The sequence below is a fragment of the Notamacropus eugenii genome, chromosome 2 (genome assembly GCF_028372415.1).
Source record: "Notamacropus eugenii isolate mMacEug1 chromosome 2, mMacEug1.pri_v2, whole genome shotgun sequence".
NCBI lineage: Eukaryota > Metazoa > Chordata > Mammalia > Diprotodontia > Macropodidae > Notamacropus > Notamacropus eugenii.
In genome coordinates, this window is record NC_092873.1 from 408,636,226 (window position 1) to 408,660,633 (window position 24,408).

Sequence of the window (24,408 nt, forward strand, 5' to 3'; positions counted from 1 at the left end):
ATTGTATTGGTTTATCAGAATGTGTGTCTTGGGCAGATAATACACATGGATAAAGAATTGGGCCTCAGCACTCTGAAATAGGAAAGAGATTCCACCAGATTTCATTTGGGGAACTTGTACAGCACTTTCTGTAATCCTAAACTGTCAATTCCACAAAAGTCCAATTAATTCTAATGAATTAATTAATTCTAATATTCTTCAGGTGATGTTATGTGGCTTTAAATCACTAAATGCCACAATATCTGCAGAATTAGAACAAATAACCAGAATGACAATGGAAAGATACATGGTAGGTGTACGTAGGCTGTAGCCTATCATAATGATGAAATTCTCCTGAAAAGTGGTGCAAAAGATATTATAGATGACATGTACAATGAAAAATGGTGGACCAGCAAGAATGAAAGATAACAGATGCTACTGACCTCCGAACAACAAGAAGGTAAATAAAGGATATAAAGTAAAGAGAAATAACACAAGTCCATGTCCTCAAGGATCTTACAATCTACTAGGAGTAGATAAATAAAAATTTAGGATAAGTACACAATGTTTGTTATAAGAACAGATGTTAGGGGGAAATCTCTCTTTTTGAAAATGAGAAGAAATGCTTGAGTTGTGCAAATTTTGTAATCTTTAATCCTCAGCCTTTCCCTAAAACCTTCTCGGACTAGCCATGCCAGTGACCAGGCGGCTCAAGGCTATCGAACGCTGTACTCCTAGTGGGTCCTCACCATTTATGGGAGGAATGAACCCCATGTTTGTGAAACCCTCACGTTGACATTAGATTATAAGAGAATAGACAGAACAATGCTGGCTAGGGACATCAAGATATCGCTAAGATGTGCATGACATCTCTTTGTCCTGGGACAAATAGGCAACTTTCAGGAATCAAGAAGTGGAGAATTCTTCTCTTCGCGCTCAGGAGTTTGATCGTTTATACTTGTATTTCCATCATTCTTTTTGCTTTGACAATCACACAATAGGGTATTCAGGAGGGATCCAGCTTCAGATATTATTTACCAGCCATGTGACCTCGCACAAGACTCTAAAACCCCCCCAAAACCCTTTGTTTGCCTCAGTTTCCTCAACTGTAAAATGGGGCTAAAGATGGCAGCTAGCTCCCTGAATGGCAGTGAGGATCCAGAGATCCGTAAGGCGCTTGGCAGAGGACCTCGCCCATAATAGGCACGGGATAAAGGCATATTCCTTTCCTGCTTTTTACAGTAATCAAGTGGTCAAGAAATTGTCCCTATTTGGGGGTCAGGAGAATTGATGGGTAGGTGTGCTGGCGGCTGGGGCGGGGAGAGGAGGGCACCGGCAGGACCCGGTGCTGCTGCTGGGGTCGTCCTTGCAAGTCTGCCAGGCGGGTGGTATCGCCGCAGGAGGAGGGTGCCCAGTTTGACGACCCCCCCCAAAGCAGCTGCTGGGAATCTGGGGGGTCCCGAGTAGGGAGGCGATGGAAAGCAACCTCGGCCGGCGTCGGCTCAGGACGGCCGGCCGGCGCCGCTTCTGCAGCCCGCGCCTGGGGGCCCTCGGCCAGCCGGAGGGGCCGGCCTCGGCTCACCCATGCAGCCGCCGATGCCTCCCCCGCCAAGTCCTCCCGTATCCCTGCATTCCGTGCTGTGGCTGCGGCAGCATCACCCAGCTCCGACTTTCCCCACCTCCCCAATCGGACTCCTCAGCCGCCTCCCTCCTCCCTCCCAGCTCGCGCCCCATCACTCCCCTGGCCCTCTGCTCCGCAGCGGCGCGTGCCCCCGGTTCCGTCCGCCCGCGCCCCCGCGGGCTTCGGGCGGACTCGAGGCCGGCGCGGAGGGAGGGGGCGGAGTGGGAAGGGGTGGGGGGCGGAGGTGTGTGTGGCGGCTGCCGCCATGTTGACTGTGGACTGCTCCGCGCCCGCCGCCGGCGTGTGCTGCTGACTGGGAGCGGGAGGAGGAGGAGAAGGCCGAGCACAGCGAGCCTCGGAGAAGGGGCGCGAGCGCGAGAGAAGGAGGAAGGGCGGGGGACGAGGGGGAAGGGAAGGGAGTGGTCGGGAGCGAGCTCGCGCGGCGGCGGCGGCGGCGGCCTCGGCTCCCCGCCCCCCTCCTCACACCAGCAGCGGCGGCAGCGGGGGCAGCGGCGGCGGCGGCCCCAACCTCAGCCCCTCCTCCTCCTCCTCCTTTTCCTTCTCCGCTTGAGCCACCTCCCTTCCCCCCAGAGAAAGATGCCCTTAGCTCTGGGGCGTGAAGAAGGGAGAGCAGCCGCCGCCTCGGTCCTCTGAATTCCGAGAAGCCCCCAGCCTTCCCTTCCGTCCGTCCGTCTGTCCCTCCGCCTGTCCGCGCGTCAGTCGGGGGCCTCGGGGGCCTCGGAAACGGCCCCGAGGGGACAAGGAGAAAAAAGAGGAGGAGGTGGCCGGCGGTGCCTGGGGGAGCCGAGAGACCCCAGAGCGCGAGCTCGGCGCCCCTTCGGCCGCACCGACAGACCGTCGGCCTGACTGACAGCCATGGAGGGGGTTTGTCAGTGGGGTTAGCCGTGGGAGCCGGGGCTGGATCGATCGCACCCCGCTCCCTGCTCGCGCTCCCCCCGGCTCCGGCAGCCCCCGAGGAGAAGTGGGGGCAGAAAAATGAAGAGTTGGATTGGGAGTCTCACGGAGAGAGGAATGACTGCGAAGCCTTAGGGGGGGCGCAGGGACGACTTCGGGAGGAAGAAGGCTGCTCCGGAGACCTCCACCCCAGCCCCCCACCTTCGCCTCTGGAGAAACTGGCCAAGTGTGGGTGGGGGGAATTGACAGCAGGATTTGGGGTTCCCCCTCCCTCTTGAGACACATTTTGTTTTTTCCTACTTTTTTCTATCCCCCCCCCCCCAAGTGATTGCTGGTGCCAATCGGGCTTTATTCTTTAATGATGCAACGGGATTAATTTCAGGATTATGTTGCATGAGCTGAATTTTGAATGAAGGAGAATTTTTTTAAAAGAAGTGTTGGCTATCTGGTTGTTTACTTTGAATTATAATAATTATTATTTTGTTATTTAAATATAAAATTATATGTATTTCCCTCCCCCAAATGCAGTAAAATATATCTATATATATATTTTGGGGGTCACTTTGCCCCATTAAAAATGTGTATGAGAAATTGAACAGGCTAAGAAGGTTGTCACCGTGTTGGGTTTTTAATTCAGCACCAGGACTGCACTGATAGTCATTTAAATCACTACTGGTTTCTTAAAAAAACAAAACAAAATAAAACAAAAAACCAACCAAACAGCAACCGTATGTTTAAAAGTGAGGTTTAAGTCATAAAAATAGTACTAATAATTGGAAGGACGACCAACACGAATTGAAGCAACCATGTCTGGAGAGGTGCGTTTGAGGCAGCTGGAGCAGTTTATTTTGGATGGGCCAGCTCAGACCAATGGCCAGTGCTTCAGTGTGGAGACGTTGCTGGATATACTCATCTGCCTTTATGATGAATGTAATAATTCCCCACTGAGAAGAGAGAAAAATATTGTTGAGTACCTGGAATGGGGTAAGTCTGCTTGATTTTCTTTTACTAACTGATGCTCATTTTTGGTCTGATACCTTTACAGAGTTTTCGTGAATGTATTGTCTTCTCTGTAATTTGCAAGCATACATATATTTTATACTTGGATGAAGAGAGTAACTTAATTCTTAAGAATGAAAATTTTCTAGTTTGCTAAATGACTTTTCTGGTGAGATTGAAGGCCTAGGCCATGTAGAGTTTACGTTTCCAGGTCAGCAGGAAGAGATAGATGATGGATGAATTCTCTGAAGGCAAAAATAACTTGTCCCAAAGGCCTTTCGTACATATTTTAGTGAAGTTCATGGTAGATATGAAATTGAAAAGTACTGATAGCAGTTGAAAAATTATTCTGAATGCCTGATAGATTTCAAATTATTGTAAAATTGGATTTAAGATAACTGCTTTAACTTCAGGTCAGCACTGCCTTACAGATTTGGCAGAGGATTTTAAATTAATCTGTGTACAATAGAGTACATGAAATGAATAAAGGGAAGTATTTGTGTGTATCTTTTTAAAAACTCATTTTGGTCGATATATCAGCATGTTTTTAGAATTCTGTGATTGGAGTTGGGAAGGGATGCTTGATAGCATCATCTTGATTGAACTGGTTAGATTCTTCTTTATTCTTCTAAATATAGCTGTGACTAAGAAGATACTCACTTAGATGGAGGATGAGAACTGGTATTTCATGTGACCTTTATGCTATAAAACTTATCACCTCATTTTGATCAGATGTGCCTTTTAAATATTGGTCTCCATGTTAAAAATATTCTTTCCCATTTAGAAAATGAGTAGTATGAGATCAATTAATTATTCTTAAGTTATGACAGACTACATTTAAAGAATCTGTTTCTAGAAAAACATTCAGCATCTTTTTTTAGCCACTTTAGCATCTTAAGAACACTGGACTGAAAACATTTTTCATATTTTTAGGAAAATGATAGTGTTGTAGTTGGTATCAAATTAGTAAAATTCACATTTCTGTATATATAATTTCTGTATAACTATCTGGACTCTATTAATTGACATCTCAAGACTGACATCATTTGATAACTTTATATATTCACTTAAGTTTTTTTTTAAGGTTATTTTATAAACCTAACAACTTTTAAGACGTTTCTGATTTTTCTTTTTTCTTTTGCTTAAGTTTGATAAAAGAGATTGAAACTTGAATTGGAAAATGACATAAGAAAGAAGTGAAAAAATATGTAGGTATCATTGTAGAATGAGAAGTTATTTCAGGACTTACAGGTCCTTTTATAAAGGTGATCTTTGTGCCTCATAAGGTGTTTCTAAAGTGATGCTAATTTTCCTTTGTGGTCTTGAGCAAGTTGTTTAATACCAGTATCTCTCCTTTCTCATCTGCAAAGTGGAAAAAAAAATTAATATATCAAAGATAATTTTTAAAGTTGTGATTAAAAAATCAAGGGAAGTCATTTAAGTATTGAGTCATTACCTTTTGCCTTGTAATTCTATTTTAAATGTTTAAATTGAATATTAATGATGGCAAATAACACCACTTTGGATCATGCTGTTCTTTTATATTTTAGAATAATTTTAATAGATTACATATTAAATATAGTTGATTTTATTTCATTTGTATGTAAAATGGAATCATGTTTAAGAGAAAAGAAAAGATATGTGATTTAAAATATTTCTTGTAAATACTGATGCCCAAAATTTGATAACTTTTTTCAATATAAAATATTTTCAGTAGTGGTCCTCACTTTTCCCCCATTAAAAAAATTCCTGTCTCTGATGTAATAGAAATGGATATTTTCTTTAAATTCTTGTGGTGTGCTTTTCTGTATTTTGGAAGAAATGACCAGAATTCTTAGGGAAATACTTTGTTAAAGCTCCTTTTTTGGGCTAAATAGTGTTTACTAAATATAAACAAAGAGGAATTTGTTGTTCACTTAGCCAAGTTATAGAAGGGAGTGGGGGTGAGTTACTTATAAAAGATAGTGGTTGATAAGGTAAAAGAAGGCTTAGTACAGCTTTATTGCTATATTGTTTTTTAGTTATTTAAGAAGTTTGAAATTTTGAAACTACTGCTTTTCTGCCCTTAGTTTTTATAATATACATCTGTTGTTTGTTTTATTTTGTAAATAATGTAGATTTTGATGACTAGTAATAACTAAGTCAGCAAGCATTTATTGAATTCCTCTTACATGATAGGCATTGTGCAAAGTGCTGGAGCACTGAATATTTTTTAAATTGGCAGTTTTCCAGAATTTAATATTAAATATTTTTAGAAATTTCCACCATGAGAAAGATTAGATGTTCAAATTAAAGTGACGCATGGTAAAGTATTTTAAAATGCCTTCTTCATTGATTAATTTTTTTTTGGAATTTTCAAAATGTGCTATAGGAAGCCTAAAGTTTTAGAGTAAGGTACACAGAGTACAAATATCCAGCATGTAATGTAAAATTATTTGTTATATGGATGATAAAGCAGCTTAACTTCAGATAGATCTTGTATTTTTATGCACATAACAATACTGCATGCTATAACATTGTGGAAGCTAGATTATGAGTGAGAATAACTAGACCCCTTTTAAAGAGTATGAACTGTATCTTGGCTTTGGCTTTCTCAAGTGCTGCTTGGGTGGCACAGTGGAAAGAGTGCCAGTTTTGGAGTTAGAAGATTGAGGTTCAAATTCTGATGCTTGTTGCTCTTTCTGTCCCTTGGGCAAGTCATTTAACCTCACTAGAATTCTTTCATTATCAGTAAAATGAAGTGATTGAATAGATGACTTGTCTAGCATCTTTCAGATTTATATCTATTGTCTTGTTTTACAATTATTATGTTGGTATATTGATTATAGCAACTAGAATTGCCTGTGGGAAAGAGTTGAGTATTTCAAATACTGTATGTTGTTTTTCCCTTAAACATTCATTACTGGTGTTGCTGATGACCTCAGTGAGGAAGCACTCTACAAGAGTAGAGGATTAACAAACGAGAAGTGTATCAAGAGGTAGAAGTATTACAGGGACATAAACCGCCCTTTGTTTAAACTCATTTGTTTTCATTTTCAGGAGCTGAAATTTAATATAGTTAGACCCTTACTGCCTTGTTTGTTTATCCGAGTTTTGGTTTCCAAAGAACTCTTAAGAATGTATTTACAATAATTATAGCTGCAGAAAAAGAAACAACTTTTATACCATAAACCCATTTTTTAAAAGACTTACAATATTGCTTAGTAATCTGTGAACGCAGTACATAGAAATGGAAAGTGGGAATTCTGGGGAATTCTTTACTGATATTCTTACTATAAATGAGCTTAAGATATTAAAATTTGATGAAACAAAAATTAAAACTATGATGTTTTTAAAAAAATTTCTGTAGCCTTGATTTTTTCTTAATGTTATATGTGATTTTCAAAGTAATAGTTTTGTCATTAATATAATCTGTTTATATTACTAATGTTATAGTGTTCTCTGTAAAGAACTTTAATACTGTAGTATATGATTGAGGATACTACTTTTTGTTCTCAGATTTTTCCTTTTATTGCAATATATTTAAAGTTTATATCCAGTTTTTAATGGTGGATGAATTAAGTGAGGAGTAATGGCCTTGATTGAAAGCGTCTGTATCTTTTTAGTATACTTCATACTTCACTTCTGCTGTTCCTAATCATTCTTAATTTTTTTTAGCAGACTTTACAAATCATTCCAGAGTTTTCATTTGATTTAGAATAATGGCAGAATTTATTTTCATTTAAGTTCTCAGTTAATACTGTTAAAAAAATAATCCAGAAGTGAGTTAAAACACACACCCCACTTTCATAATAAGGAGTAAAACTTTTTCAGTATTTTCAATTAAAAACATTTAAGAAATGATCAATTTTGTTATTTCTGTTGAGGGCATTAGTTTCTGTCATTATAATCCAACCAGTTGTTAAATTTTGACATTGTTCAGTGACTGCATTTCTTGGTATCTGACCTCTTACCTCTATGTAGACAACTGCTGTGATTCAGGTCTTCAGCACCTCTTCTGTGGACTGCTGCTTCCATTTTCTTTACCTATACAATCCATCCAGCTCAAAACTCCCTAAGTCCTATTCCTGTAGATATGGAGCTTAGGGGAAAAAAACAACCCCTTAGTGTCTCCCCTATGTCTCTGTTATAAAATGAAGACTACTTATCCTTGCATTTAAATCCCTCCACAATCTGACTTCCATTTACCTTACCAGATTTATTTACTGCTTCCCTTATGAACTACATTCTAACCAGTTGAGAATACTTGAACTCAAAATTCTTTCTCCGGACTCCATGAATCCATGATACAAGTCATCTTTCAAGTCTGGAAAGTACTTCCTCATCATCTTCACTTTACTAAATCTTTATCTTTCCTACAAGGCTCAAATCAGGTACTACTACCTTGAAGAATCATTCCTTGATTGCAGTAGGTATTAGTATTCTCTCCCTCTTCGATTTTCTGTATTATATTCATGTAATGTGGGTAAACTGTCTTACTGGGACCATTCCTTGTAGCTTGTTCCGTATATAGTTCTAGTTGACTGCATGGAAGCTTGGGGAAGCCTATTTCCTGCTTTTTTTGTGAGCAGTACTGGTTTGCATTATGCAATGATTAGAGGATCCTTAATCTAATTAACTGTAGAACAGGCAGAGCTCTGGGCTTATACAAAAGCAAGTTGCTGGATTCAGGAGATTTTCTTTCTGACTGTTAAGCATATGGACTATTTCATGCTGATCCAAAAAGTCAGGTGGGGAATGGAAAGGATGCTTTTCACCTAGACTTCTTGTGGCCCTGAACACATGACTGGCTGCTTCTTTTGTGCATGTTTTTTTCTCTGATCTTAAGTGCGCAAGTATCCCATATTAGACGTACCCATGATTCATGGTAATCTTATGAGTTTTGAAAAGCCCAAAGATCCTGGGAGATGGTGACTGCAGTGTCCCTAGAAAAGAGGTTTTTAACTCTTTTTTGTGTCATAGACCCATTTGATGGTCTGGTGAAGCCTGTGGACCCCTTCTTAGAATGCTTTTTTAAAAATTTATTTTATTTTTTTAAAAAAAACTATTTTGTTTTTAGTGTTCTACAATCACTTCCATATATCTTAGATTTTTTCCCTTCTCTCTCCCTCCTTCCCTCTCCCTCCCCACTTCCTCCCTGAGACAGTGTGCCCTCTTATATAGATAGGTTCTACACATACATTCCTATTAAATACATTTTCGTCTTAGTCAGGTTGAATAGAAGAATTAAAATGAATGGGAGAAACCATAAAACAAAACAAAACACAATACAAAAGTAAATGGTCTGCTTCATTCTGTGATAAAATTCCATAGTTCTTTCTGTGGATGTAGAAGGCATTTTTCCTCAAAAGTCCATTGGGAATTTTTTACGACTAAGTCTACCAGAAAAATTCCTCGCATATTGTAGTTGTTGCTATGTACAGAGTTCTCCTGATTCTGCTCCTTTCACTCAGCATCAGTTCATATAAGTCTTTCCAGGCCTCTCTGAAGTCTTCCTATTCATCATTTCTTTATAACACAATAGTATTCCATTACATTAACATACCACAACTTGTTCAGCCATTCCCCAATTGATGGGCATCCCTTTGATTTCCAGTTTTTGGCTACCACAAAGAGAGCTGCTATAAATGTTTTTGTACATGTACATTTTTACAATCTCCTTGGGATATGGTCCTAGAAATGGTATTGCTGGGTCAAAGGGTATGCACATTTTTGTAGCCCTTTGGGCATAGTTCCAAATTGCTCTCCAGAACGGTTAGATCAGCCCACAGCTCCACCAACAATGAATTAGTGTTCCAACCCTGCCACATCATTTTCCTGTTTTGTCATGTTAGCCAATCTGATAGGTGTGGTGTACCTCAGAGATGTTTTGATTTGCATCTCTCTGATCAATAGTAATTTAGAGCATTTTTTCATATGACTATAGATACCTTTAATTTCTTCCTCTGAAAACTGCCTATTTGTATCCTTTGATCATTTATCTATTGGGGAAGTAGAATGCTTTTAAATGTATAAAATAAAATATATAGAATTGTAGGAGAAAAACAAAGATTAGTGAGAATAAAGATGTAATTTTTTCCAGGTTCACAGCCCTCCTGAAAACTGTCCAAAGACACCTCCTCTCCCCTAGATAGCTCAGGTTAAGAACCTCTGCCCTATTACATCAATGTCTGATGGCAGCAGAAGCATCTCTATCAGAAGCAGAGGACAGACATAGTTATATAAAGACAATTAACTAAATGGACTAAAAAAAAAAAAAGGAGAAAATCGTAGGAGCTCAGTAAAGAGCCACACCAAAGGAAGTGAGACCTCTGTGGAGGGAGAAAGGACTTCTGTTATCAGAATTTGCTCCTTGGCCACATGGGTTCCTTAAATGTGTGCCTCACATTATTATGTTGTTTTTCCATGGACATATGTGTATTTGTGGGAGAGTATGTACCTCACACTTTTCCAGGGATTGTTTAATGCCAATTGTTTTTGCTTATACTTACAGTAAATGATGTTACTAAAAGTAACTAAGTTTTACTGACTATTTGTTAAGGAGAAACATACTGTTGAGGGCTCAGAAGCTACTCTGTTAGAAGTATACCCCTATAGGGTCCCAGGTTTATTCAGGGGCTCTCTGAGAGACCAAGTCCTCAAGTGTGAGTGCAAGTTTGGGTGTAGTCTGTCGGTGGGAGCTATTCTTATATATATATTTTGCCCCTCTCCCACATAGATGTAAGCTCCTTGAGGACAGAGATAGTTTTGTTTGTGTCTTTGTATCTGCACCACCTAGTACAATGCTTTATACGTAGTAGATACTTAATAAATATTTGTTGAATTATTATTGAATTGAATATGTAGAATGCTTCTTAAACATCTGTTTTTGAAAAATCATATGTAGCTAATCCTATGAGCATTTCTTGATTATTATGAATTTGTATTTGATAGTAGATTTTATTTGATTATTTTATTTTAAAAAATAATTGTCATTTTTTTGCCCTTTATTTAACAACTTGAAAATTTCCCCATATCTCTTCTCCTTTCCCTCCCAATGAGGCACCCAATATAACAAATAATGTTTTTAAAAACTGGAAAAAAAAGAAAAGGAGAAAAAAAAACTAGCAAAGCTGATCAAACATCCAAAAAAGTCAGAAAATATGAGCAATGTACCACACTGATGAACCAGATTGTAAAGGGTGAAGTGGAGGGAAGGTTTCATATCTCTTTGGAGCCAGGCTTATTTTTGGTATATTTTGCAACATCGATGGTTGATTGTTTTATGATTCTTTACTTTGTTGTAGTCCTTGTGTATGTTGTTTTCTTGTCTGCTTCCTTCACTGCATCAGTTCGTGTAACTTTTCCCATGTTTCTCTGTATTCCTCATATTTGTCATTTCTTATATAGAACAATAATATTACATTCATGTACCACAATTTGTTTAGCCATTCCCCCAATTGATGGGCATATACTTTGTTTCCAGTTTTTGGCAATTACAAAAAGTACTGCTATTTTGGTGTATATAGGGACTTTTTTCTTGTGAATAGCCTCCTTGGGGTATAAACCTAGTGGGATTCTTTAGTCAAAGGAAATGGACAATTTCAGTCACCTTATTTACATAATTTCAAATTTTCTTGGTAAGTGGTTGCAGTGATTCATAGCTTCACCAGTGTATTAATTTGCTTATCTCACAAATCCTCCATCATTGGCTAGTTCCATCTTTTGTTGTATTTGCCATTTTGCAGAGTAAGAGGTGAAATATCAGCGTTGGTCTGGTTTGCATTTCTTTTATAATTAGTGATTTGAAGTATTCTTTTATGTGGTATTGATATGCAATTTTTTTTTGAGAATTGTTCATATCCTTTGATCATTTACCTATTGGAGAATGGTTGTTATGATAATAGATTTTATTTTGGTTTTAATAGTTTTATTGTTGCCTTTCGTTTTTACTGTATAGATATTTCCTCTTAATTCCCTCATCCCCCTTGAATTCTTGCAACAACAAAAAATTATTTAAGCAAAAGAAACCAGCAAAGCAACTGTATCTGACAGCTTCATGTCTGTAGCAGAGTTTTTTGTTACCTTAACTTACTACCCTTTAAAAAAAAATGTCATATTGATATCTTTCATTTTTACATCATAGTCGGTTTTTAATGTGCCCTTCCCATTTAGAAGAGGAGGCCAATCTTATAACAAAGGAAGCAGTTAAATAAGACTAATTAGCCCACTAATTGGATCGGACAGTGTGTGCTGTGCACTGTCCCCATCAATGTTACTTTACAGTGTCTTCTCCTTTTCTCTCTTCCTTGTAACAAAGAAGTTAAGCAAAACAAATCAACAAGTTAGTTGTATCTGGTAACATATGCTTCATTCTGCACCTGTGGTCTCCCACCTGTGATGTTTTTCTGTCCATTCTTTGGAGTCAAGATTGGTCATTGTATTGGTAAGACTTCTGATGTCTCTCAGCATTGTTTTTCCTTATATTATTGTAGTTATTATATAAAGCGTTCTTTGGTTCTATAAATCTTTGTTCTGCATTTGTCTCATCTATCTTAAGCAGGCAGTGAATCTAAGAGAGAGACCGAGAATGTCAGACAGAGACTGTGAGACTTAAGAAATTCCGAAATAGAGTGACAGGGCAATTTTGCTTTCAGGATTAAGGAAATTTTGTTGCCTTTTGAGTGAAAGTGATGTGCTGTTCTGTTAGAACACATTTTATCCAGAGTACTCTGGCACTGCAACTATGTTTCACCCAGACATGCTGCCCTGCTGCAAAGTTCTCAGAACTGGGCCTCCAGAAACCAGGCCTTAGATGTGCTAAGCCATTCAGTTTTGGAACTAATCCATGCTGTTCTGATTAGTGAAAAACCCATCTATTTAGTGGGTACCATATTTTCTACCTTATGGCATATTTTAGGATGTAAGCTTCTTAAGAGTAGGAATTATTTCACTCTTTGTATTTATGTTGGCAGTTATTATGTATCAGGTGCTGTGCTAAGCTCAAAACAAAAACACTGTTCTTACTCTTAAGGAGTTGTAGTTCTATGGGGGAGACTACATACAAAGAAGATGTACCCTGCATAAATGGAACTCATCTCGGAGGGCTCTGGGTGTGGGGAATCAGAAAAGACCTCTTGTAAAAGGTAGAATTTGAACTTGAAGGAATTCCTGAAGGGGATGAAGTAAGCAGAAGAGCATTCCAGGTAGGGCTGGTTGGGAGCAGGTGGGACAGCCAGTGAAAGACATGGAATTGGGATACAACTAATAGGTCACTATCCCTGGATCATAGAATAAGTGGTGGGAAGTAAAATGTAAAACTGGAAAGGTAGTAAGAAGCCAGGTTGTGAAGGGTTTAAAAAAACCCAAAGGACTTTATATTGCCTGGCATATCTTAATAAATATTTGTAGATTTATTGATCTCCCTCTCATGCCTCTTGCCAGGCCACCACTCCCTTATATGTGTTGTCTCATTAAAATATTCATCATCATAATAAAAACAACTGTGGCCATTAATCTTCAAAGTCTTTGAAAATATACCAAGAAGCCCCTTTAATGTTATCCATCTAATTCCTTATACTTCTCTAATTGAACTTGGTTTTCTCAAGGATTAGCATTTTAGATATTGGAAGAAAAGTCCCCTAAGATAAAATTTTCATCTTTTTTTTTCCCTTTTATGTCACTGGCTATCAGTCGATAAATATGATAAATATTAAGTATCTGAGGTGCCTGGCAGTTTCTTAGCACTAGAGATAGAGATGAAAGAGAAATAGTTCTTGCCCTCAAGGAGCATACATTTATTAACAAAAGAGACTAGCACTTATTTAGTTTTATATATATATAAAACACATAAAAAACACATGTGCTATAATCTTGGGGGCAAGGACTAATAACTTGTGAAACTGGAAAGACCTTGTGCAGAAATTGGTGCTTGAGTTGAAACTTGAAGGAAACCAGTGACCCAGTGGGCAACTCCTATGTAAATGAATTGTTTTCTTGTGCCTTTTAGGAATGTAGTCTTTTTGAGCTGGAAGAGAATTTTCAGGATAATATAGTGACCAACTCCACCTTGTTTTAGAAATGAGAAAACTTGTCATTCTTTGTGTCTTGCCTAACTTAGTAAAATAGCAGATGGCCTGGATTCAGGCTTTTGACTCCAAATTCAGTCTGCCTTCCACCTTAACACACTGCCTCTCTCATTAAAATAATGTGGTGGCATTTTTAGCTTTAAAATGCTTACTTTAACAGACTTAACACTGCAAATTTGGAAAGGACTATTTTTATTTAACCTCTTCAATTTGCAGATGAGAATACTGACACCTAAAGTTAAAAAGAAAGGTAGTGGCTGAATTGGGACTTTTAAACTCCAGGTATTCTGATTTGTCAGTATTTAATATGAGGTACTATACCTTTTGGAAGAAGATGTTGAGAATGGGATGGAACTTTTAAAAGATATTTAATTGGTCTTACTAGATCTAGATGATCTAGGTGAATCTAGATGATATTTGTTTCTTTATAAAGCATCCTTCGGTCATCATCATTGTTTTTTTAAAATCAAAATAAGATGTAAACAAACTAGTAATACCAGTTAAAAAAAAGTTTTATAATGAACTTGAATGAGATTAGTTATGTGCAGTCATTTAGTTCTAGGGATTTTATTTTTAATTATTTCATCTGAAAGGTTTGATGAGTGTAAAAACAATATTTTTGTAGTAATTTTGTTCTGTTTGTAGCACTACAGCTTAATTAGGTTTACTTTTAGTTACCATGGATAAAATCCACATTTGGTATACTCTTGAGTCTTTCTGTTAAATCTTCCACATCCAAACTTCTGAATATTTTCCTGTGCTTAAAGAGAGAGACATATACATAAAAATTTTCCAATTCTATTGGGATGTGATCTTTTGAGTAAGGTAATGTAGCTCATATATTAGGTATATATAATATGCATTTTGATAAATTTTAATTGGATTTTTTTGCATTACCATAGTTTCTTCCAGTATCCCTCCTCTCTCTCCTACCAGAGAAGGGCATCCTGTATCACAAATAATATTAAAAGAAGAGAAAAAAATGAGCAAAACTGCTTAATACATCAAAAAGTTTGAAAATATGTGCAGTAATATTGTTTATTGTTGTGTTGTGATGTCTTGACTTGCAGGTTGTGTTGTTGTGATGTCTTGACTTGCAAGTGAATTGGATTTAAGTGAGGCTGAGCTGTGCAGTCATTCTTTCCTCCAGAGGTGTAGGAGTCCAGTGGCAAGACATAAGTCAAGACTACTGGCCATGACCCTGGATTCAGTGGAGGACCTTGGCCTTTTCAAGCTAAGGTCTTTCCCAGGTCTCAGTTTGACGAGGCAATGCCCATTCAGTAATTAAAGACTAGGTAAGAATTGAGGCAAAAGATGACTGAATTTGCTTTCATAAAAGAATCATTCTGGGAGGGTGAGACCCTTAGAGTATCTGGCCAGAACAGAAACAGTAGGCAGTATACCATACTCTTGGATCTCCCACTTCTACAAAGGGATGAAGTGGGAGGAAATCTTCTTGTATCTCTTCTTTGGAGTTATGCTTATTATTTGTAATTTTCCAACAGTAACTGTTGATTGTTTTTGTGCCAGTCCTTTCCATTTACACTTTTTTAAAGATAGTTTTCTTGGTTCTCCTTGGGGTATGTCAATCTAATAGTGGAATCTGTGGATTGAGAGGTATGGATATTTTAGTCACTTTATTTGCAGAATTATAATTTGTTTTCCTAAATGGTTGTACTGATTCACACCTTTGCCAACAATGCACTATTGTGCCTATCTTCCTACAACCATTCCAACTCACTTAATATTTCTTAAAATTTTATTTATTACTAAGTACAGAAGGAAAACATATTCATATATAGGGATGGAGCTAGACACATCCATGTATGTCATGGCAGATTATAGAAGCTATACTTATTTTTAATTGCTGAATGCTAGGTGTCAAAATGCATTGAGTGAAATAGTTTGAGCTTTGCATTTCCAATCATCATATGTTCCTGCACTAATTTATATATTCATTCAATAATATTTAATAGCAGAGTAGAAGGAGCACTTGACCCTGACATTTATTAGCTGTAATACCCAGGAAAAGTCATTTAACTGCTTTGAGCCTCAGTTTCCACATCTGCAAAATATTGGATAATACTTGTACCATCTGTCTCACAGGTTTATTTTAAGGAAAACATCTTACAGTTATTCCTAATGTGAGATACAAATGTAAGGAGTTACTGTTCATTTAAAATTTTTCTAGATCGTATAATAGAGAGCTTGGCTTGGAGTCAGGAAGACTTGAATTCAAATCTTCTCTCAGGAACTTACTATCTCTGTGACATTGAGCAAGCCACTTGAATCTCTGACTTTCTGTTTCAGTATTTGTAAAATGGGGATAATGATAGCACTTACCTCCTGGAGTTTTAGGATAAAATGAGATAGTATATGTAAAGCACTTTACTGACCTTACAGTACTACATATGTTAAGCACTGGGTAAGACAGGATGCAAGGATAAATAAATTCCCAGAGGGCAGAACTAGCAACAGCAGGTGGAAGCTGCCAAGAGGCCAGTTTGGGAAAACTTCTTTTTCAAAAGTGAAATGAGGCTGCCTTGAAAGTAGAAGTGAGTGATCACTTGTTGAATATATGCTAGTAGGGAATCTTGTTTAGGAAAAGTTTGGACTAGACTTCTTGTTCAAAAATTCTGTGATTGCTATTTTGAGACAGTTTTTCTCTTTAAAGAACCTGTTAATTTTTCTTTTTTTCCCCATAGAATCTAGCACAGAACCTCATGCTAAATTGACAATAAATTTTCAAAGAGTAAATGAATAACTTCAAATCATCATTAATTATGCAATATGGCATTATGTTACATTATATTGTATTATATTTCTTTTAAAAATAGTAATAATTAACATTTAACAGTAGAAAGCACTATAAAATTTGCAAAGCACTTTATTCCCCAGATTCCTACTTTTAGATCTATCAGGGTTGGTGAGAGCCTTATGTGGTCAAATTATGTAGCTCAGACTTGGCAACTTATTATATATAGGGGTGAGAGTGAAGTATTGAGAGGATGATTCCAGGGATATGAACTCATGTAGGTGATTAGGACAAAGGTGCTCTCAACAGAAAGAAGAATATTGGACTGGGGATGAAGGATGAACTTCTTTTTGGATAAATCCAGTTTCAGATGCCTATGGTAAATCTAAGCACAAATGTTAGTATAGGTATTTTGTGATACTGTACTGGAGGTTAGGAGGAAAAGGAAGGCTTATAATTGAATCCTGCAAGTTGATGAGTTTTTCTAGAGAAGAAGTATATAGAGAATCATCAGTTTATAATCATTCTACAAACATTTATTAAGCATTTACTTTGTGGAAAATACAAATACAAAGAGAAAGAAATTGTCTCTGCCCCCAAGAAGCTTCCATACAAATGGACAAAGAGTACACATAAAAAGGGAGCTGGGGGGTGGAAGTGAGGGGAAGGAAAGTGTTGATGTTAGAGAAAGTCCTATGGAGATGAGTCAACAGTAAGCCTGGAGAGCAGTGAAGACATGGTTGACCTGGACCTCCTCCTTAAATTGGAGATTCTGAGGAAAAGCTAGCCAATCAGAAAGTAAGCCCTCAGGGCAGAGGGTACTTCTAGGGTAAGAAGTAGTTCAGGAGTGGAGTGAGTTTCCAGGATAAAGAAGTTTCTATGGCATAGTAGAAAAAGTCCTATTAAGATGAATCAACAGTTTATCCTGAAGAGGAATGAAGATTGATGGACTAACTGGAGGGAGAAAAGAGAAGGCAGCCCAAGACAGAACCCCATACAACATGCAGAACATACACAGATTAGGAGTGGTAAATGAATGATGACAAATGGTGGAATGGCCAGATTGGTAAGAGGGGAACAGAGGACAGTGTCATGAAGATGTGAGGAATGGCCAGTAGTGTTAAGAAAAATAAGAATCTGTAGAGTTTTTAAGAAGGATGACAATTGAGAAAAAAAATTTGCTTACAGTGATATGGGGCATAAGACAATCATTACACCATTTCTCTGATGGCATGGTCTTCTTCGGCAACGAAGGACGAACACACGTATACCATAACATTCACAAACAGAAGTACTCAGAAGACTTCAACATCTACAGGCAAGTTGTTGCATTTAGAACTTATCTGGAACCTCTTCCACAAGTGTGGAAGAATTCAAAGTTGGATACTTTCTAACAAGTGGTACTAACAAACACATTTCATTATTTTTATTCTTTACTTTATGTTAATTCTCAGAAGATTACTGAACAGATTTATCTTTGTGGTTGCATTTATCAAAAAATCTTATGTGATCTTAACATATGCCAAAGGTCAATAATTAATTGTATGGTAGGTAGGAGCAGTTAGGTGGTGAAGTGAATAGAGTGCTGAGCCTGAAGTCCAGAAAATCTCAATTCAACCAGCCTCAGACATTTACTATCTATGTGACCTTGGGTAAGTTTACCTCAAGTTTCCTCATCTCTAAAATGAGCTGGAGAAGGAAATGGCAAACCACTGTATGCCAGCAAATTTGGAAAATTCAGCAGTGGCCATTGAATTGGAAAAGATCAGTTTACATCCCAATCCTAAAGAAGAACAATACCAAGGAATATTCAAATTACCAAACAACTGAGCTCATTTCCCAGGCCAGCAAGATTCTGCAAGCTAGGTTTTAGCAATATGTGAACCAAGAATTACCAGAAGAGTAGGCTAGTTTTTGAAAAGGCAAAAGAAGGAGAGACTAAATTGCTGACATTTGCTGGATTATGGAGAAAGCAAGGGAGTTCCAAAAAACATCTACTTCTGCTTCATTGACTACATGAAAGTCTTTGTGTGGATCACAATAAAATGTGGCAAGTTCTCAAAGAAATGAAAGTACCAGATCATCTTACTTGTCTCCTGAGGAACCTGTATTTGGGCCAAGAAGCAATAGATAGAACCAAATGTAAAATAATTTATTGGTTTAAGATTAGAAAGGAGTATGACAAGGCTGTATTTAACTTATATGCAGAGTACATCATGAGAAATGCCAGGCTGGATGAATCAAAAGCCAGAATTAAGGTTGCCCAGAGAAATATCAACAATCTCATATGGGTAGATGATAACCACTCTGAGGGCAGAAATTGAAGAGAAATTAAGAAGCCTCTTCATGAGGGTGAAATAGGAGACTGTAAAAGCTGGCTTGAAATTTAACATAACCCCTCTCCCCCAAACAAAACAAAACCTAAGATCTTGGCCACCGGTCCCATCACTTCCTGGCAAATAGAGGGAGAAGAAATAGAAAGTGTCAGATTTTGTATTCTTGGTTTCAGAGATCACTGTAGATGGTGACTGTAGCCATGAAATTAAAAAAAAAATTGCTCCTTGGAAAGTTATGTTAAATATGGACAGCATATTGCCATAACTCTGAAAAGTAACTGGTCTGATTCTCTTATAATTTTTAATGGTATGACCTTTAACATTCATTTTGAAAATATTGTGGCATATATGGGGCAGCTAGGTGATAGAGCACCAGGGCAGGAGTCAGGAGGACCTGAGTTCAAATCTCACCTCAGACACTTGACATTCACTAGCTGTGTGACCTTGGGCAAATCACTTAACCCCAGTTGCCTTATCCTGGGTCATCTCCAGTCATCCTGATGAATATCTGGTCACTGGATTCAGATGGCTCTGGAGGAGAAGTGAGACTCGTGACCTGCACAGCGCTCCCTCACTCAAAACAAAGTCAAGTGCAAGTCATGTCACCATTTCTCTGATGGCATGGTCTTCTTCGGCAATGAAGGACGAACACATGTATACTCAAATTGCAGATCACAAATCCCACCCTGATCAGTGCTCACTTGATTTATAGGGCAACAGACAAAGAAGGCAGATTGTCAACAATAGCCTTGCAGGTTAACTTTAGCAATATTGTCATTCAGAGCAAGCATAGTAAATATTACTTATGTTATCCTTATATCTCACAGCATAGTCACAGTAGGAATTGTTTTGGCCGCTATGATCATGAGAACTCATATCTACAGCCTGGGAGCTGAAGATTGTTATAGCCATGTATCCTCGGAACTAAACCCTAAAAAGGATGACAAAATCCTCCTTACTTACAAGTGACTGATTGGTTAAGAATCACATAGGATAAGAAGCAGTGGGTGGGTTGGGATTTGAACTGAGGAAGGGGTGTTCCCATGTGATTGAGGCCCCAAGTTCCATTAAATATTGAAGTATAAGAATTAGCAAATATTACATGATTGAATATATGTTTGAGAGAATCTAATATATGTCTGTACAAATCTTATAGATTTGTACAGGTGAATTGTGTCTTAGGTGGCATGGATTTGTTTTGATAAGAGCAGCCAGGCTCCATCAATCATAAACACTTAGACTGAGCTTGTGCTATGCTGATAAGCTTAGCTTGTAAAGACACCCCTACTGTACTTGCTAAGTGCTGACCCATCATTATATAACCATAGTTAGTGCAAACTTATGAGCTTATTGTTGGCATGTTGCCTTCTTTGTCTGTTTCTCTATATATTAAAGGAGCACTGGTCAGTGAATGTGAAATGCTAGGGATGCTGTAGGGGCAAATGCCCTGTCCTCTCCACTCCCCACTCCCACTCTGACTCACTGACTACCAGGAGACATAAGAGAAAAGGCGAGTGCTTCCTCACCTCATCTTGACCTGCCACCATTGAGAATAAAGTCATGTGACCCCCTTCTCTGTGGTCTCCACTGCCCTTTGTAGTCTGCCCAGATCCAGTGAATCTGCAGGGAGCTGAGTTCCTATATAACATAGCTATATAACATAGCTATAGTGAGGAGAATCATTGATAATTATAGTAAATATGGAAAAAGTCAAAATTTTTGAGCTTATTTTATGGATAAGAAAAATTGAAACCCAGACTTGTTGAAGATTAGTGCAAGAGCTGGGATTAAAATCCAGGCTTTTTGACTCCTAAATTCATGTTTTTTATTTCCACTGTATCATATTGTGGTTAAATATAATACTATAAGTAAATAAAGGATTTTCTTTTTTTATAGTGTTTATTTTAAAATAAAATAATCAGAATATGTAAATAAATGTATATAAATAAGTGTATGTAAATAAGTATTTGTAAAAGGTTGTGTGATGTAGTGAAAGAAGTTCTTAGCTGGTGATATATTGCTGCCTATTCATGCTCACCATGTGCCCCTTCATTGCCCTTTGGGTGACCCCTGACTTTAATATTTATGACAGTTTGGTCTCTATGAATTACAGCCATATATCATCACCAGAAGATTATTTTTATTAAAAGAAGAAATGGACCTTGTTTCAGAGAGAAACTAGGAATTATTATTATTATTATTTTTTTTTCTATAAGATTCATTATTTTATTAATTTTGATTTGCTTCAGTAAGAGGAAAGGTGGCTTTAGCACTGCTGCCAGCCTCCTTTCTCTTTATCAATTATCATTTACAAAATCAAATTCACCAGCTTCCCCCGATACTCATTCCTTTTCTTAACAATATCACCATCCTTTCTGTCATTTAGGTTTTTTTTTTTTTTTTTAATTTTTTAATTTTTTTAATGTTTAACAATCACTGCCATACAATTGCGATTTTATCCTTCCCCGAAACTAGGAATTATTAAAAGCACTAATTTCTTAAAGGTGATGCAGCTCACTATTTTCCAGTTATAGTCCCAGATCAGGATATGTAAGTACTGAGGAACTAACCATAAAGATTGTGCTGCATAATAGAGTTCATACAGGGTCAGTACAGGAGAATTGGGCTGAAATCTTTTGGATAATTTGGAATATTATTTAAGGAGGTTCTTCAGTGTTCGGGGTTTTGATGTAGTCAATACAATTATCATCCATAAACATCTTGAGTACCTTCATGTACAGGGAATCTTTTTTTTCTGTTTGGACTTTGCCTTGGAGATTGTCCACAAAAATGGTTATCTCTTTTGGAAAACATATCTCCATGTATGAATTTTTGATTGATGTTAACAATAAAGTGACCATCAAACTTAAGATATAACTAGGAATTCTGGATATGGTGGAGAATAGATTTTTGTTTAGGTACAGGCTTTGAGGTCTCTAACAAATCTGAAGGTCTGTGATTCTGTGACACAAATAATAATAAGGAGTCCTTCAGCCCTGAAATCTGCATAATCAGTTTGTACACATTTGTATGTAACTTTGTTAAGAGTCTTATGGAATCTTTGGTTTAATGAATGTATAATTTAACCAAAAATAATTTAAGCCTTTTAGTAGAAATTGCTGTTATATTGTTGACTTTCAGTGACCTGAGTTTAGAGAGATAGCCTGGTACAGTGGAGAAAGAAGACTAGCTTTGGAGTCAAGAGTGACCTAAGTTCCAATCTCACCTCTGATAATTTGAAAATCTACTGGGTTGCTGTGAGGATCAGATGATATCATGCATGTTTAACAACAATCACTGCTTCATGGCCCACCCAAGGATTACAGAACTAACCCTTTTCATTCTCTACTAAGAAACTCCAGTTAGTTTTGAACACACATGTGCATGCAGGTCTAGTTCAGTCCTGGGGAAACTAATTGCCTAAAAGAAGAGTCAACTTCTTTTTCTCATATTCTTTGACTTTACTCCAGGACCCAGAAGAAACACTTAAAGCTTATAGGCTTTGATTTCTGTCTAGGATCTCTCCAACAAAGGGCAGCGATGAGATGATGTGTAGTCTAGAGCAGGTATAGGTCAGTTGTTTATTACTAATACACAAAAAATGCTAAGCACATATGTGTGTTTATACAAGTGTTTTACAAGAGTGCACTCACACAAAAACACCAGCATTAACTTGTAACTGATGCTATCCTTTCACCAGAAGTTGACACTTTAAACTGTCAAAAAACAGCAGTTTGTGAGACTGTTCAATTGACATTTTACAGTTCATCTCAGCTCTGCGTTTGCTGTCCAAACAATTCCTTCCAGGACCACATCTTCTGGCAATCAGGCTTAGGGCTTGTGCTCATTCTCTGGCTGCTGGTGGGCTTCTCTTCCAAGAAGTACTATAGTTGTAGTTGTAGATGGCATTTCCAGAACACTACTCAGGAACTCTGATCCTCTTGAACTCACAAGGTAGATTCTAAGGCTTGATGTAGCTGTCTCAGGGTCATCGTTCAGTCTATGCTCAGGAAAGAAGCACAAAGCAGAACAGACAGTTTGCATATGCAGAACATATTCTTTAGCTGTCATGTTTTCATAGTTGACATGTTGCCAGGGTGACAGAACAGTATCAGCCTCTTTTCACTCCTTCAGGAATAGTTTTGAAAAGTCCTGCCATAATATGCAGACAGGAAGAGAAGAAGAACTGAGGGAAAGATTACTTTTTTTTTTAATATTTTATTTAGAAAAATATCAGCAAAAATCTACCTTCTTTTCCTCCTACACAAATGAGAATTAAAGGAAAACAAAATTGCTATTAAAAACATGTGTAATCAACCAAAACAGAGTTCTACATTTGCCATGTTCAAAAAAAAGCTTTTCATTCGCACCCTGAGTTTTTCACCCTTCATGTGGAGATGAGTAGCATGTTTTATCTTTAGTCCTCTGAAATCTTGATTGATGATTACACTGATGCAAGTTCCTAATTCTTTCTGAGTTATTTTTCTTTACGTATTACTATCACTGTATAAATTAATCTGCTGCTTCTATTCACTTTGCTTTGTATGAGTTCATATAAGTCTTCTCAGGTTTCTCCAAAACCGTCTTTCATTTTTTCTTATGTACACTAGTATTCCATCCCATTTATATACCATAACTTTTTAATTCATTCCCCAATTTATGAGAACCCTCTTAGATTTCTATTCAATTTAAAAAAAAATTCAGTTCTAATTTCTATTTCTTCCTCTACCCTTCCCTCATTCATTGGGTAGGCAAGAATTGCAAGATGTATTAAATGTGTGAAGTCATGCAAAACATTGCTGCATCAGTTATGCCCTCCCAAAAAAATGAAAGAGGAAAAAATGATTCAATCTGTACTCCATGTCCATCAGTTTTCTATCTGTAGGTGGATAACGTTTTTCATCAAGAGTTATGGAATTGTGGTCACTATATTGTGGGTCACTACATTGATCAGAATTACAAAGTCTTTTATATTTGATAGTTGATTATCTTTTTCTATTAAATTATTTTATTTGTTTTCAGTGTTCTACAATCACTTCCATATATCTTAGATTTTTTTCCCTTCTCTTTCTCTCCTTCCCCCTTCCTTCTCCACTTCCTCTCTGAGACAACATACAATTTTATATAGGTTCTACATATACATTCCTATTAATTACATTTTCACTTTAGTCATGTGGCATAGAAGAATTAAAATGAACTGGAGAAATCATAAAACAAACAAAACATAATACAAAAGAAAACGGTCCGCTTCATTCTGTGATCAAATTCCATAGTTCTTTCTCTAGATGTGGAAGGCATTTTGCCTCAAGAGTCCGTGGGAATTTTTTAAGTCCTTGCATTGCAATGAAGTACTAAGTCTACCAGAAAAATTCCTCGCACACTGTGGTTGTTGCTGTATGCAAAGTTCTCCTGGTTCTGCTACTTTCACTCAACATCAGTTCATATAAGTCTTTCCAGGCCTCTCTGAAGACTTCCTGTTCATCATTTCTTATAGCACAATATATTCATTTACATTCATATACCACAGTTTATTCAGCCTTTCCCCAATTGATGGGCATCCCCTTGATTTCCAGTTGTTGGCTACCACAAAGAGGGCTGCTATAAATATTTTTGTACATGTGAAACCCTTTCCCATTTTTATGATCTCTTTGGGTTACAATCCTAGAAGTGATATTACTGGGTCAAAGGGTATGCACATTTTTGTAGCCTTTTAGGCATAGTTCCAAATTGCTCTCC

The 24,408-nt window shown here is 37.5% G+C and overlaps 1 protein-coding gene across 5 annotated transcripts in view; it reads left to right on the top strand.

The window, feature by feature from the left end:
• The first annotated feature begins 3,219 nt into the window (after positions 1-3,219).
• The window catches only part of CDC42BPA (CDC42 binding protein kinase alpha), a 372,601-nt gene continuing 351,412 nt past the window's right edge, over positions 3,220-24,408 (top strand). For all 5 annotated transcript variants that reach the window (XM_072647658.1, XM_072647660.1, XM_072647659.1 and 2 more), the window contains exon 1: positions 3,220-3,499. In XM_072647658.1, coding sequence (XP_072503759.1) covers positions 3,322-3,499 — 178 coding nt within the window. In that variant the 5' untranslated portion in view covers positions 3,220-3,321. The remainder of the gene's footprint in view (positions 3,500-24,408) is intronic.